This window comes from Psammomys obesus, unplaced genomic scaffold (assembly GCF_907164565.1).
Source record: "Psammomys obesus unplaced genomic scaffold, mPsaObe1.curated_primary_1811, whole genome shotgun sequence".
NCBI classification, from domain to species: Eukaryota; Metazoa; Chordata; class Mammalia; order Rodentia; family Muridae; genus Psammomys; species Psammomys obesus.
In genome coordinates, this window is record NW_026589137.1 from 9,224,895 (window position 1) to 9,240,836 (window position 15,942).

Genomic DNA, 15,942 nt, shown 5'->3' on the forward strand with positions numbered 1-15,942 from the left:
AGGTAAAAGGAAGAGAGCTGTAATTTCTAAGAATCTTAGTTTGTCTTGCTGAGTCCAGCCACTAAGCAGATTAACTCGAGGTTTTATCCAAGTAAAATTGCCAATTTTCTAAGAGAAAGGGCTAGCACAATGCTCATTAGAGCATTCTGAGCTTGCCTGTGCAATCTTTTTTTTTTTTTTTCCTACCCTGCAATTTCCTGCAGGTTATAAATGAAACCATTCTAGCTGTTAATGCAGGCTGTGAATTGAAGAAAAAAAAAGCATGTAATTAATCATAGGAGGTTGGGGGGGTGTTCGCTAAGCTTGAGTTACAGGAGAGAAGCTGGACAAGGCACTAGGACCTAGAAGGCAACTATCCACCCTGGCAGGAAATTCTTGCTTGGAGCTCAGACAACAAAGGCACAGAGAGATTGGTTTTCTTTCTCTCAGCATCTCCACCCAACCAGCAGAAAACCGGTGAGTGGGGCTTTTGAGTGATTTTCAAGCAGAATGTAACAGATGTCAAACGGGAGAAGCACACGGCATCCAGCTCTTTTTCTCTGTGTGTCTGTCTCTTTCTTCTTTTTTCTTTGCCTTATTCTATAGGATTTTTTTTTTGTCTTCTAAGATTCTACCTGGGATTTTCCTTTGGAAAAGTGAGTTTGTTGTACCTTTGTTTTCACTATGATGCTAATTTAGAATAATAGCTCTTCTGATTCTATAGCAGAGCTTTATTTGCATAGCCAGCCTGGGGAAAATGCTTGCTACTCGTGTTGCGGAGGTGAGGTCTTACTACTGCTAGTTGTCTGACAGAGACAATGCTGAGCTCAGCATAGGTCATGGTGACACTGGAAAAAAAGGGAGGACTGAGCCTGGCAAATATACCAGCTACCAGTCCCCCTTTATATCCTGTATCCCTGGTTCCTTACAAATCTTTATGTGGCAGTATGTAGCAGCTGAGTCCTCTTTGTGAGTTTTTTTCCCCTATCTGTGAGATGAATGTTAATAGTTTGGTTTCTTGGATGTCATATTACCTTTGTAAGCTGTCAGAGCTTTGGTTGTTTTATTTGGTTGCATGTTTTCATTGTTTTGGTGCTTTTTTTCTGGTGGGGAGGGGTTTAGAGGGTGTGGAGGGGTGAAATGAAAGCTTGACAGATGACTTTTTTTTTTTTTTTGCCTCCATCTATGCACCTAGGCAATAGACAAGTTTGAAGTGAATTGCCTGCTGTGAAGGCAAAATGTCCCTTCAGTCAGGGGAGAAATTCAGAACAATGAATGAAAGGTGTGCTCGATGGTAAAGATCCCCTGTGCTATTCAGGGACCCGATTGGGAATCTTTCCACCATTTAATTATTCTATTAAGAGGTGTCCCGGCATTGGTTAGAGAGGGTATGAAACACCTGAAAGGAGAAAGAAAAGATTCTGTGACCAAATGGAAACAAGGGGACAGCCTCGCTAACAGATTGCTATATAGCTGGGTTTTCGGCATCTCCACCCCTTCTAGACCCCAGCTTATTTCTTATGGATGCTTTATAGCAGCACCAGCTTGATGGGGAGAGGGTCTGATGACTAGCACAAAGACACTGGGTATTCCCTGGAGGCCATCCCTTTAAGAGAGAATCCTAGCTTATTTTGGGGGAGGGGATACACATATTAGAGTAGGTAAAAGGGGATCTGGAATAAAATGATCACACCCCTCTTCATTGTCATTGCAGTGAGAGGCAAAGACGTCTTCCTCAGGTGGAGATGCTAACCTTGGCTAGTCCCCTCTGCTTCTCTTCGAAGGGGGAATTTTGTCAGGCTAGGGATTCATTTACAACTGTTAGTCATGTGGCCATGTGTGAAGTAGCAGATGTCAGTTTTAATGTATTTTGCCTGAAGTTACAATTTCATAGGGAGTCACTGTCAGTAAGTTCCAGGTTTTCAAGCTATTTCCACATCCCCTCCCAAATTTGGAACGGTGCCAAACGTGCAACCCATTCTATCTCTTTCTCCTGGCCCCCTCCCCACCATCATCCCATCTTTAGCCTACTGCACAGCCTCTCCTTCTTCTCTAGAAAAATCAATATTTCTGCAGGTCAGGGGCAAGCAGCAGATGGGTCACAGGCTTTTTTTTTTTTTTTTTTTTTTTTTTTTTTACCAGTTCTTTTCACAGGCAGCAGATTACAGCTCTGGATCTGGCTAATATTTTAATTCCTTTTTTCTCACCCTTTCTTTGCCTCTCTTTATCTCCCCTTCCCCCTTTCTCTAACAATCAGGTTGCTGTGGTCCTACCAAAATATGGAACTTGATTTTGGACATTTTGACGAAAGAGACAAAGCATCTAGAAATATGAGAGGGTCACGCATGAATGGGCTACCAAGTCCCACTCATAGTGCCCACTGTAGCTTCTACAGAACCAGAACCTTGCAGGCACTAAGTAATGAGAAGAAGGCCAAGAAGGTACGTTTCTACCGCAATGGGGACCGTTACTTCAAAGGGATTGTGTACGCTGTTTCTTCTGACCGTTTCCGTAGTTTTGACGCGTTGCTGGCTGACCTGACCCGATCCTTGTCCGACAACATCAATCTGCCTCAGGGAGTCCGCTATATCTATACCATTGATGGATCCAGGAAGATCGGAAGCATGGACGAACTGGAAGAAGGTAATTCAAGTGGTGGGTGGTGGCCCCTGGAGAGAAAGGACATTTTTGCATAGGGTTACATTTTTAGTCTACCTTAAAGAAAACTAGACTATTTATTTGCCAAAACATCAGGTTGATTGTTGCTCAAGTTTTGGATTCCAAAGTCACCAACAGGACCCTTAACCATCACTCATCATGGGTTCCATCTCTGCTGAGGTTGAAATAGAGGTGGGTTTGCTAATACTAAATGAGCTTATCTGCCCAGGTATACAAAGGAAAGTCTGAATTGTGACATTCATTCTAGATCTTGTTCATAGTTTGCTCTGTGGAGCACCATCAAAGCAGGCCATGAAACCATTAGGGGAAAGAAGAACATTTGGTTGGTTTAACATACAAAATTGACTATGAACGACTGAGAAATTACTCAGAAATTGCCATTCATTAGGCATACATGCCCCAGTGCAGAACGTATACTCGGAGACAATTAGACTTTTAGGTGAGTGGTTGCTACTCAGCTGTTGCTTTTAAAAAGCTCTTTTTAGGATGTGTCCATGAGGATGAGATCATTGTGAGAAATACAAAAGAAAGCTGTAGGTATGTCTGGAATTTAATGAACCACCATTAGAGTAGCTCTATTAGAGTAGAAATGAGTCACTCTACCTAAATATTTTCAAATCCTCTATAGATTTTGGAAATGTAACTGATTTTTTTTTTTAGTTGATTGCTGAAAACCTTGACAACATGCATACCCATGTGACAACAGAGAAAAACCCCAGATCTTTTTTTAATGGATATTTAGAAAATAAATCTCGGGTCATTTTGTTACTAATTTTTACTGCTATATAAATTGTCTTGATCAATTTAACCCATAGGCACTGTAAAAGATAGCCTCAAGAAACAGTAACAATGAACATGTTCTTTTAGTCTCTCTTACATTATTCAGCCCTACCTCCCTTCCCATTGTCCCCAATCTCTGGGCAAAGGTGAACTCAGTGCAAACAGATCTCTAAGGAATTCAGATTATAAATAGCCAACAGGGGAAAAGAAACAGCACAATTCATGACTTAGTTCCAGCTTTGAGGTTTCCTATGTTTCTAGACAAAGGAACATGAATAATTACTTATGCATGGTGCTATTTCCCTCATGTACTTGTGGTTTTTCAAAGTATCAAAGTGAGGTGACTTGGAAAAAGCAACTTATAAGAGATGATGCCCACACAGTGCTTCCATCTGAGTGTCAGGGTTCAAATCGAAGAGTTTTCTACATAGCTGACTTTGAAAATCCATACATATCACATACAGATTGGGTAGGCAAACATTCACCCTAGTCTTGCCCGATCATCGCAGAGTTAATCATTTTAGTGCAAATCTTAAAATCAAAGGAGGCTATTTGGGGTCAACACCATATATATATATACGTTTATTGGGAACAATGAGGACTGTGGAAGGAAAAGGTGAGCTCATGCTGGTGGTGGAGGGCTGGGGAAAGGGGGAGAGAGCAGGAAGAGGGGAAAGAGCAAAAGGGCTCAATTCCATATCTTGATGGTTCTGTTAAGGGAGCTGTCCAACAGAGTGATAAATAAGGTATGTGTCTTCAATTGCTGTAAAATATTTATCTTAGTTGAGGGATTTCTCTTTAATATATTTTATAAACAAAGCACACTGAATCTCTCAGTTTATCTTAATTTCCATCATCTGTGAACACTTAAAGGCCACAATACATGCTAGGTCAGAACTCTGAACCAACTGACAGTATTCTGAGTAAGAGTGAAAATGTTATATTTATTAACATTGTTTTGCATGGATTTCCATTATTAAAAAAACAAAAACAAAAACAAAAATTTCCACCATCCATGTGTATATGTGTGTACTGAGAAAAACAAGATGATAAACAATATCAAATGAATTCTATAAATGATCAGTGTTAATTTTAAAAACAGACCACAGCTTTATTTCACTTGTGTTCTTTTGTTTCTTGCTAACTTAAAAGGATCTACCTGGGGGTATTGGTATGTCTTGATGTGCTCCTGAACAGTATAGAATCTGAACAGGGATCAATTTTATGTAGCCATCTTGTCTTAGACAAGCCCAAGTTACTGTGGATGCCAATGTTTTTTCAGTCATATGTTGAGGAAATCCAGAGGTATTTCTGGGAGAATGCTGATAATGTGTTAATTTTTCCCTCTGCCATAGAGCCAAGTGGGAAAGTGCACTGGGGTGAGGAACAAAAAGTGTTTTCTTCAATCTCATATTGTTAATTAGAGCTACTTATCTAGGAAAAAGTTCAGAAATCCCTTTACTTTGCTTACTTCTAGAAGATCAAAAATTATTAATGCACAGTTTCCTGTTAAGCTTAAAACTGAGGATTTTAGGAAAGGTTTCTGGTGAAGAATCAGATAACAGGATTACAGGAGCAGATTATAATGGAAAATGAAATATTGGGAATATTATTTGTTTCAAATTCAGATCTATTATCTTCTAAGCTGTAGAAACCTGAGAAAATCATAAAAAAAGTTTCAGTTTTTAAATCTATAAAATGGTAGCAATTGCTTTGAAAATCGATTCATAAATGAACACAGTCCAGGACAACTGACAGAGTAACTCCAAATCTAGGGCCTCCAAATTAATTTTTATAGTCTGTATTGAGAAATTCTTTTGTTTATTAAGACATGGAGAGTGTTAGATGAGGTGATTTTTATGAGTCTTTTCCATTAGCATCAGTGAGGCAGAGTTCCTAGCTGTAGAAATCCCCATTTCTGTTCCTTTTTGCTTTGTAGATCTCAAAGAAATGGATAATACAGCATATTACATTCCCAAATGATCAGAATATTAAATAGTTAGCCTAAAGTTAGATAAAATAAAAAGCGACTGGTAATCACTCTGCCCTTATGGCACTGCTGGCACTCTTTTTGTCTGGTGACTCTAGTCAACTGTCTGCTGCTCGATGTGGAAAGCATCAAGGGAACATTTTGAGTCTAAACTTCATTTTTCATGTCAGCCATTCCACAGTGTCTTACATACACCAATGGCCTTGGCCAAACCACAGAGGATGTAGCCCTCATTAATTGTATCCCCAGCTGGTCAATAAAGCAGATCCATTGGTGGCATTTCCTTTTGTCTTGCCTTTTTTAAAAAAAAAATCCTTCATTAGAGAATCATTCTCCACTTTCCTCATAGTTCATCTTTTCTTCACCTTCATGTTTATACACACTTATGAACTTGAGGGGTATAATTGTGACTAGCCAGTTTTTATGTATTAAGAAAACGTGGAATACTATTAAATATTGGAAGAATACTTAAAAGTGGGCCAGTCTTGGATAATTTGAGCTATATAGGGACACTGTGTTATCTGGTTCCTTTACCATCATTCACTTGTTTCAATGAGATGAAGCGAGCTTTCCACTTAGATTCTAATCCCTAAAGCAAGAACATCACCTATAGCAGTAGTCTTATAATACTCTGGAGTGATACATTAAGAGGTATGATAATACAATACCCCATAATTTAATATTTTAATGTAATAAGGAAACAAACTATTATTCAGTATTTTCTTTCTTGAGCTAGGAATCCCCAAGAAAGAAAAGAAAGTCCAAGGAAAAGTGTTTTTACACTAACAGATTATAAATGTACACAATTCTTTGGAAAATGGGGCCTTCTTAAAGGTGAAGAGGGTTACACATTGGATCATTTTGAATGTAATAACTTCCTTTTCTGCCACTTTAGTTGTCTTTCCACCATTCATTTCTCTTAACTGTCATTCTAAAGCAGGTTTTTTTTTTTTTCAGCAAATTGTCACCTTCCTTGGCTGAGAAACAGCTTTCTTTCTAGGTTCCCAGAAGGTGGAAACTAGCCCCTGGTGTCCATGGCAGGGTGGAGACTTGGCTGTGGAAAGAGGCAATATGCCTCAACCAGCTCCAACTGTTAAGTAACTGACTGGGTAGGAAGTGCCAGGCTCTGAAAATAGACTTGGGGAATGTTTGCAAGATCAGAACAAGGAAATCTTATGTATAACCAAGCAATACACCTAGGTCTTTCCAATAATAAAAGTAGAAGGTCCTTGGTGGTGGGTATCTAGTTTTGATTACTGCAATACTATTTCCTCAAGCCTGCATGAGATTGAAAAAGAAAAGTCCTTTTTATACATCTTTAGGACCCCAAGAGGCTTTGCTATCACTTAGTGAAAGGCCTTCAGTTTGTAGATAAATAAATCTAGACTTGGGGAGATTAAGTGACATGCTTTAGTTCATATGGCTCCTAAATTCCTAGCTGTGATTTGAATTAAGGTCTATCTTCTTCATCCTCCTCAGTGCTGAGATTTACACTCATTGACCACCATGCTCTGCTGCAAGGCATTAGTGTTTTTGTTGTGTCTTTTAGCCTCCTATATCCCAGGCTAATATCATACTTGTTATGTAGCTGAAGATGTCCTTGAAATCCTACCAGTTTCCTCTCCACCACTCCCACTCTCGGCCTTGAACTCTTACCCCCACTGCCTCTCTCTTGCAAGTGTGTGGATAATAAATGTACATTTACCATGCCTGGCTAAGTCACTCTTCTTAATCATCATAAATGTCTTTCCCTAAGAGGGCATCAACAGTTGCAGCAGACAGCAATGACTTTGCTGAATGTGATTTATAGAGCCCCTGCATTTGTTATTTGCAGCACCCAGGGGCTTCTTTTCTAGCAGCTAGAAATTATGTATCTACGTATCTCTCTCTCTCTCTCTCTCTCTCTCTCTCTCTCTCTCTAGACAAGGTATCACTCGGTAGACCTTGTTGGTCAAGAACTCACTATGTGAAGCAGGCTGCCTCCAGCTCACAAGATGATTTTGCCCCTGTTTCCTGAGAGTTTTGGGATTTAAAGGCATGTGCCACCATGCCCAGCCTACAGAAGCCAATCATGTCTTTGAAGCAGAGGACCTTAGAAATGCTCACATTATACAATCAGCTCAGTTCAGGCCAGGGACAGCTGATCTTGATGCATTCTTTGCTGTTCTTTAGCTTTGGGTCCTTATCACCCTATATCTTCTCTCTTAGCTTTTACTTTTTCCTCTTTCTCTTTATTGTTTTCTCTTAGTTTTCTGTTTCTTCAGATGAGGGGCTTAATGGTAATAATGAAAACTTAGGAAGTGCTTACTACACTCCAGCCTCTGGCCTCAGCTCATTTCATCCACCACTGGATTTGTGCCCCATAGCAATCCTGTAAGGTAGGGCTTATTATTAACACCCCCACTTTTCAGACAAGAGACTGCTGCCAAGGAAGTCAGGTAATTTGCCAAAGGTCATGAAACTAGAAAGGGTTAGGAATAGCAATCTGACTGACATCATACCAGCTGTTCTTTTTCCACTGCTATGTTTTCAGGACAAAAGTAGAGAGTGGAGTGACTAAAATATACCTTTAGAAGGTACTCAACATAGAACTGGTTATGGGCTGAGCCCTGTGGAAAGTTCTAGGGTGCCATATGATACTCTAATTATTTGCCATCATATTCATTTTTGTCTGGGGATAGTTAATCATACTTGTAGTTCAGAGGCTTAGAGGTTTAAGAGTGGGGAGCAAAAAAAGTTCAGAGCCCTGATAGGGCTACACATATGACTCGTCAGAAGAGCCTGCAGATGAGTGAAATCATAAATATAAAGCCCTGGATGTTTCCACTCCACCAGTTGTCTGACAGAGTTTGAAAGTGTATGACAAGTTATGGAAAATATCTGACTCAAAGACAGTGACCTCTTGGGGAGATGTCTATGAATATGATAAAATGCAGAGGCAAGAGGCCATTTCAAGTGTGTGTGTGTGTGTGTGTGTGTGTGTGTGTGTGTGTGTGTGTGTGAAGTTGGCTACAAATACATAGAAGAACTGAAAAGACTCCTTTATCCATTTGAGGCATGGTCTCTTTCAGCTTGTGTCCACAACTCCCGAACACATGAGCACCAAATAGGGCTATTGCCTATGATTGCCTATGATTCATCTTTTGGTTTCTCTATTGTAACAGACCATTAGTGAGATTAAGCAGCCTGTGTGCTACCTTCCCTCTACACACACATACTTGTCCCATCAAAGCTATCCTGGAGATCGCCACTGAAGCTTAGCACTAACGGAGAAGTTATTCTTTCACATGACTTAAAGGATTCTGTACAATCAATATTTTCAAAGAGAATGAATTGTCAATCTAGTGTTTCTGAATGTTTCTGTGTAGTTCTGCTGTTGAGAACAAAAGAAGCAGAAGAGCCATCAGACTTTAATTTCGTTTATTTTTTGGCACTGGTTAAGGATTATATATTTGTCTACATATTTAGCTTTATTACTGATGACTTAAAGCCTGATCAAATTACTGCGTCTAAAGCTCAACCTCTAGATGAACTTCTGTACACCTTGAGGTTAATGTTTTTTACTCAGAAAATTCAGCTCTCTCTCTCCCTCTCTCAATATACTAGTTCCTCAGGCTGAGCTTACCTCTCTTCAAATTTCCTTCAGTTTCTAGTTCTGGGCGTCTAATGTCCTCCTATTACCTCTGGCCACTGTATTCTTCCAACTGTCTTAGTCCTTTCCCCAAGCATTCAGTAAATGTAAAACTTATACTGGACCTTTTCAACTCAATCAGGCTGCATAATGCAACCATCTCCCACTCTTTATTCAAGGCAGCCAGAAGCAACTGTTGGAGATGGCACCAAATACACAGATGTAGTGTGCAATATTTAGGGGGATGGAGAAAGATGTAAAGAGGGTGGTAGAAAAAAGGAAAACATATTTCACAAAGAAGAGCTAGATTAGCAAATGCTAGGAATACTGTGTGTGTGTGTGCATATATGTGTGTATGTTAAGATATTTCCTTCATTTGTATGGTATAAGCAGTAGATAATGTGCTCATACACATGTTTAGACTTTCAACTTATACACACACAAACACAAACGCGCAAGCACACACATACACGCACACACTCACCTCATATTTTAATAATTCTACCAATAGCCCAATCGTGTGTGCAAAGGAAGGTTTGTCTTTTGACCAACTGTCTATTGATTGTCTGATATGTAAGGTGTTTTTGGTTCATTTCAATTGAAATAAAAATAAATTAACTTTGAAAGTTTTTCTTGGATTATAATATTACAAAAAGATGAGACTATGAGTGCAAAAGTAGCATGGGAACATCAGGAAATAGAGAAGTTGAACAAGCTCAAGTGGTGCACGTAAGTTAATGAACATCATAGAAAATGAAATGTATTTATATTCCAGTAACATCATATTGATTGTGGGAACCTCACTTATTAAATCATGCATAGAGTTGTTTGCTACATTCCTTAGATATACAAGTTTCTTCAACTAGCTGTGCCATTGCCTTAAAAAATGTTTAGCTGATTACTTTTGAATTTGAATAAGTCAAGTTGTCAGAGGACCCATTTAAGAACTGGACATAAAGTTGGTTATTACCTCAACATTTCTCCAAAAGCCTTATTTCAGTATACTATTTACTACATCAGGCTGATTTACATCTGCATATCTACTACTGAACTAAATATGTAAACATTTACTTCTTTCCTTAGGGGAAAGTTATGTCTGTTCCTCAGACAACTTCTTTAAAAAGGTTGAGTACACCAAGAATGTTAATCCTAACTGGTCAGTCAACGTAAAGACATCTGCTAACATGAAGGCTCCTCAGTCCTTGGCTAGCAGCAACAGCGCTCAAGCCAGAGAGAACAAGGACTTCGTGAGACCCAAACTTGTGACCATCATCCGCAGTGGGGTGAAGCCTCGGAAGGCAGTGCGTGTGCTTCTCAACAAGAAAACAGCCCACTCTTTTGAGCAGGTCCTCACTGATATCACAGAAGCCATCAAGCTGGAAACTGGAGTTGTCAAAAAACTCTATACCATTGAAGGAAAACAGGTCAGTGCCTGTGTAAAGTACATTTCTCATTTTCCCAACTGATGATCATCTTATGCCTATCATGATTGAAGGTCTCTCCCCCTATATCCATTCTTTCTTAACCGACATTCTTTATCTCATTTTGGAGAAATATTCTCAAGGACAAAGCAATGAACCAGAAATTGGCTGCCTTGAAATTCATTCCACTTTTGATTGATCAGGCATAGCAGTCAGTTAGCCCTGAAGTTCTTTATTTGAAAATAAAAATGCCTTTAAAGCTATGTTTTACAAATTTATATGAATTTATATGTATTATGTTGCAAACTTTCAATGCATATGACTTATGATATTGTTTGTCTGTCCCACTCCTTTTTGAAGATGCTTCCATGTTGGTGTTTTGCTTCTATTTGGATGTAAGGAAGTTGAAGTGACCTTCATATTTATATGAAAGGAGGGAAACAAGGGGAAAGCACTGAAACTTTTGGTGCATTGTCTTTGCCTTGCACTATATATATGTGTGTAAGATTATATATATCTTACCCTTTTCCATGTGATATAGCTGACACAGCTGTTTTAATTTGGTTCCATGGATGGTTTGTGTGAGAAAAGAACTATTTCAGGATTCTAAAATTAGCCCAAGAAAGATGCTACCATCTGTTCTTCTCCAAATCAGGTTCTTCATGTCATTGGTTGCTCCACTGAAGGGCCACCTATATTAGTATCTGGGAAAGAATGCAGCTAGGAATCTATCCCCTTGAACATAGAGATCTGTAAATATTTAACAAAAATGTTCCAAGGGAATTGGAACAATGGTTCATTCTATTGTCTTAAAAGATTATTTTGGTCACCCACCTAGAAGACAAGTGTGGGTACAATCAGTCCATAATCCTACCCCTTTAAGTTCTTTGATAACTAAACTGTAGACTTCTATACATCAAAATGTCTAATGGGTGTTTAAATAAAGAAGTATCCCTCTCTTCATAATTACTGGTATGTATTGCATGCTGCCGGATTTCAAGTTTCAGGAAAAGTCACTTATATTCTGTGCACTTGGCAATTTAGATAAATCTGCATCTTTTTTCTACTTCTAATTGTTCTGTGTACCAAAATGCCTAGAAGCATAGGTTATAGATCATGCTCACTGAGATACTCTGCCTCAAGGGAATAGACAGAGAGTGGTACAACAGGATACCCACTTTTCTCTTCTGTCCTCCACACAAGCGTGGGCATAGAAACCACATGCATCACACACACATACATAGCACAGACATTCACACTCATATATCACAAGCTTTCACACACACATACCCCAAGCATACACACACACAAACCCTACAAACATTCCCACATACACACAATACCCACAAACTACAAGCAGTCACACACAACACCACAATAATAATATAAGTATTACAAGCATTCACATATAGACAAGCACACTCACCACAATCATTCACACACATCACAAGCACACACACACACATACTATTTAAAAAAACAAAACAAAACAACAAAGGTTAACCCTTTGTTTGCAGTCAGTCATTGAATTTATTGGTATTCACATACCTCTTAATAAGCGTTCCTGCTCTTCCTCTACTTTACCTCTACTGTTCTTTGTATGGGTTTCCTGTATTGTGTGAAGATGAATCATCCCTTGGCATCCTTGACTGTTCCAGATCATGTGTAAAAGGTAATGTACAACTATTAAGTAAGCAGTCAAATGTCCGATGATGAGTAATTTTTCACCTCTGCAGACCATGCATGATGGAAACTATTCCCCAACATCTTCAACCATCAGTTCTTTAGGGAAGATGCAACGAAATACCAGGATATGATAATGGTGTGTAAGTACAGAAACACAAATGATGCTCAATAGACAGTAATAGAGTCAAGAATTGATTAATTCAATAAAAAATTAGGATTGGTATTCTTATCTCCCATAGTGACAAATCACTTTCTGACATTAATCAACTGGAAAGAAGCCTAGATTTGAATTCTAGCTTTTCACTTTTTCTCCACTATGTGGCATGGAACCAATCATGTCACATTTCTGAACCTCATGTTTTGTTCTTTGCTTCTTTTGTTTTTTCAATACATCATCTCTCTGTGTAATCCTGGAAATTGAGCTGGCCTTGAATCTGTCAGATGTCTTCCTGCTTCCTACTCTGAGTGCTGGGAGTAAAGGCGTGTACCACCCCAGTGGGTCTGCTTTTGTGTAAGATGGTCTCTAAATGTATTCACACCTATCTTATACTAAGTTTATTCTTGCTAACGCTATCTAAAGTGACACCATACAAAGCGATTTTCAAACTTGTCATTTTTATTTGTCTTGACTTTCTTCCCAATGTGGATGATGTAAGGAGTAGAAAAAAGATAGACAAAAAGCAGAGACAACAACAAGAGAACAGGCAGACTATTAGAACTGTCAGTAGCACAGCACCATGATGTTGGACAAGGATGACTGATGTTTGTGGATGGCTAGCGTCTGAGACAGCATCACTATTTGTTTTATTTTAAAACATTTATAGGTGCTACTCTTTCTTTTTTTCTTTACAAGAAATATGTTTCATAATGATATGTTTGTGCCTGTATATCTTTGCAGTTTGATCACATTCACCCTCACCCCGTTATTTTTCCCTCTCCCTTTCGTGAATATCTGATTTTTCCAGTACCACTTGTTGAGAAGAAAAAGCACAAATTTTACATCTATCTGCATCAAAACTGCATGGAGTTTTCTCTTTCTTGTATCTTCATGTTGGTTTCAGTATAAGATAATACTAGCTTTGTAAAAAGACATATTCCTTTCCTTACTTTTCTAATGTATGCCATCGTTTATGAAACCATTTTTAAAGGTCTAGTAGACCAAGGTCTAGGTCTGGAATTTTTATTTATTTATTTTTATCTTTGGAGATTTTTAAAAATTGTTTCAATCTTGTTATTTTTATAGATCTGTTTAAATTGTTTATTTTATCTTGGTTTAAATTTGGTAGGTTATGTGCAGGAGGAAAACCACTTTTGTTTTTTTTTTTTTAAGTTATGACCTAATTATTTTCTAGATTTCATTGTTATTTATTGTGATGTCTCCACTTTCATTGTGATTCTGTAAATTAGGTTCTTTTCCCTTCTTTGTTACTTTGTTGCACTTTGTCCAGTACTTTGTTTCACTGAGTATTTATATATTTCCATTTCATTAATTTCTGCTCTGATATTATTTCTCCTTTGATTAATTAATAACCTGAATAAAACCTTAAAATATTTAGTCATGTAACATAAAAATAGTGGCATCTCTCCATACTGATAATTAAAGGAAAGGAAATTATGTAAAGGTAAACATCATTGAGGAGGTCATTTTTAGAATTCTGTTTATCATAGATGAAGGAGAAAGAAGATTTGTGTGATTCTATGATGTATGCCTAAGGTATATGGGTGGATGGTGGGCCCATTCAAAGAGGTTAAGGGGATCCGCAGAAATAACATGAACTTTAGGTATACTGAGTTCTGGGGCTTTGCTACATCTCATAATACCAATTGCTAGGTTTTGAACTTCCACATTAGATTTGGTCACTACAGACCAGCACCCCTTCCATAAGCCTATGCGGAAGAGTCTGTGGAGAAGTCTAATAGACTTAGTAATAAGTGAAACGTCCGTAGGTGGTACTGTTTAACTATACTGCACAGTCTGTGTTGCCCCAAGTCCTGATTTCTCCAGGTGGCAACAATTTCACAAACTATAGAAGTCTGAACTATTTTCCCAGCAAGGTAACAGTTTTTATACATGGTTTGGTGCCAGAAAACAGTATCTTCTGAAGTCAGTCTGTGTCTACATCCACACATGTGCCCTGTTTCTGTTAAGTACTGGCTGACTCCATCCAGTGAACTCCAATGTAAACATTTGTGTGTCTGCACAGTTTACAGCCTTGCTTGAAAAGCTAAACTATCTGCCTTCACAGCTTATGTAGTATAGCAATTGATAGGGGAGCTTCCTCTCACTTTTCCCAAAGAGGGTGCATCCTTGCTTTGCTTAATGTTTCAAGTGTTTGACTTGTTGTCTGCTGGGAGCTGATGTTTGTATCTTCGAAGACTGTCCTAAGTGAAAGACATGTGGCTTCTCTAGTGGGTAATCTATCCTTTAGATTTTAGATCTTCTGGAATACTTGATATACTTTGGAATGCATGGTGGCTTTTCTTGGCACTATGCAGTTTTGATTTTGTGAAGTCTCACCGTAAAAACAAACAAACAAACAAACAAAAACTTACCACTGTGTAAGTATAAAGGGGAATATATTAATATTATGTATTTAAACATCTTTTCAACCTAAGAGTTTGCTCAATATTTCTTTTATGTTTTATTTTTGAAATGTGCAGCCCATGTCTCATGTAGCCTAGAATATCACAGAACTCATTATATAGCTGAGGATGACCTTGAACTTATGAAGTTTCTGCCTCTACTTCTCAAGTGCTGTGATTACTGTTACCTGCCACTATACTCAGGTTTTGTGCAGTGGGAGGTAGCAAACCCAAGGCTTCACATATGCTAGACAAGCAGTCTATCAACTAAGCTGTATCCCCAGTCCTCACCTGTTTCTATTCTGAAAAGAAATCAGATAAATTTTTATATAAAAGTATTGTGGACCCCAAGCTCCATGCTGTTCCTGGCTCTTGGCTAGCTGATTCCTGGACTCATATTGTAAGCTCGCTTGCATTATGTAGTTAATGAGAATTCTGGCCTGAAAAATCAATACAAAATAGTGGTAGTTTCTTGGATCTGCCAGTTCGTGATTGAAAATTACCAAAAAAAAAAAAAAAAGACTCTTCTTTTTCTCTAGTTCTAACATATTTTACCCAGTGTACAAATCATGGTAAGATGGTATTGCCAGTATGCATTTTCTGTAGTTTGTTTGACTCCAGTTAGGGAATAGAGATTTGCTTCCTCAGCATCTTCCACAAGAGGCTTACAGGACTGATGGATGGCACTATCCATTTCCAGGCTGGAATTGCTTCTGACATTTAGCCTGCAGCTCTAGACAAGACATCTCTGAGGGTAGAATGAAAGTTAATTAGCAATAAGATGATTATTACATTTTATCCAGAGAGAAGTGGATTTTTTTCTATCTCTTGTCTTTATTTAGTAGCAATTAATATACTTTTATCTCAACCCTAGCCATAAATTTCCATAACAGCAGCCACCTAACCTGTCATGAGGTTCTGAATGCTACACTGCTGTTACATTGGCTGATAAGGCATTTTTTGGCTTCATTTATTTGCCAATAAACCCCATCTGGAAGCTGGTGGAAATTGAGTCTGAAGATGATCGAATATGGAAAACAAAATATAAAATAGGATTCTCTGATGGGAATTTACTTTACATAGCCATACTTAATTTAAAATTTTCCTTAATCAGGACTCTAGAGGCAATTGCCATAACCTAGCAGTAAAAAAAAAAAAAAAAAAAAAAAAAAAAAAAAAAAAAAAAAAAAAAA

General features: G+C 38.2%; 1 protein-coding gene across 1 annotated transcript in view; it reads left to right on the forward strand.

Annotated features, from left to right (window-relative positions):
* The first annotated feature begins 427 nt into the window (after positions 1-427).
* Dcx (doublecortin) overlaps positions 428-15,942 on the forward strand; it is a 74,280-nt gene continuing 58,765 nt past the window's right edge. The window contains exons 1-3 of the mRNA XM_055604963.1: positions 428-456; positions 2,237-2,622; positions 10,143-10,483. Of these exons, the coding sequence (XP_055460938.1) occupies positions 2,259-2,622; positions 10,143-10,483 (705 nt within the window). The 5' untranslated portion in view covers positions 428-456; positions 2,237-2,258. The remainder of the gene's footprint in view (positions 457-2,236; positions 2,623-10,142; positions 10,484-15,942) is intronic.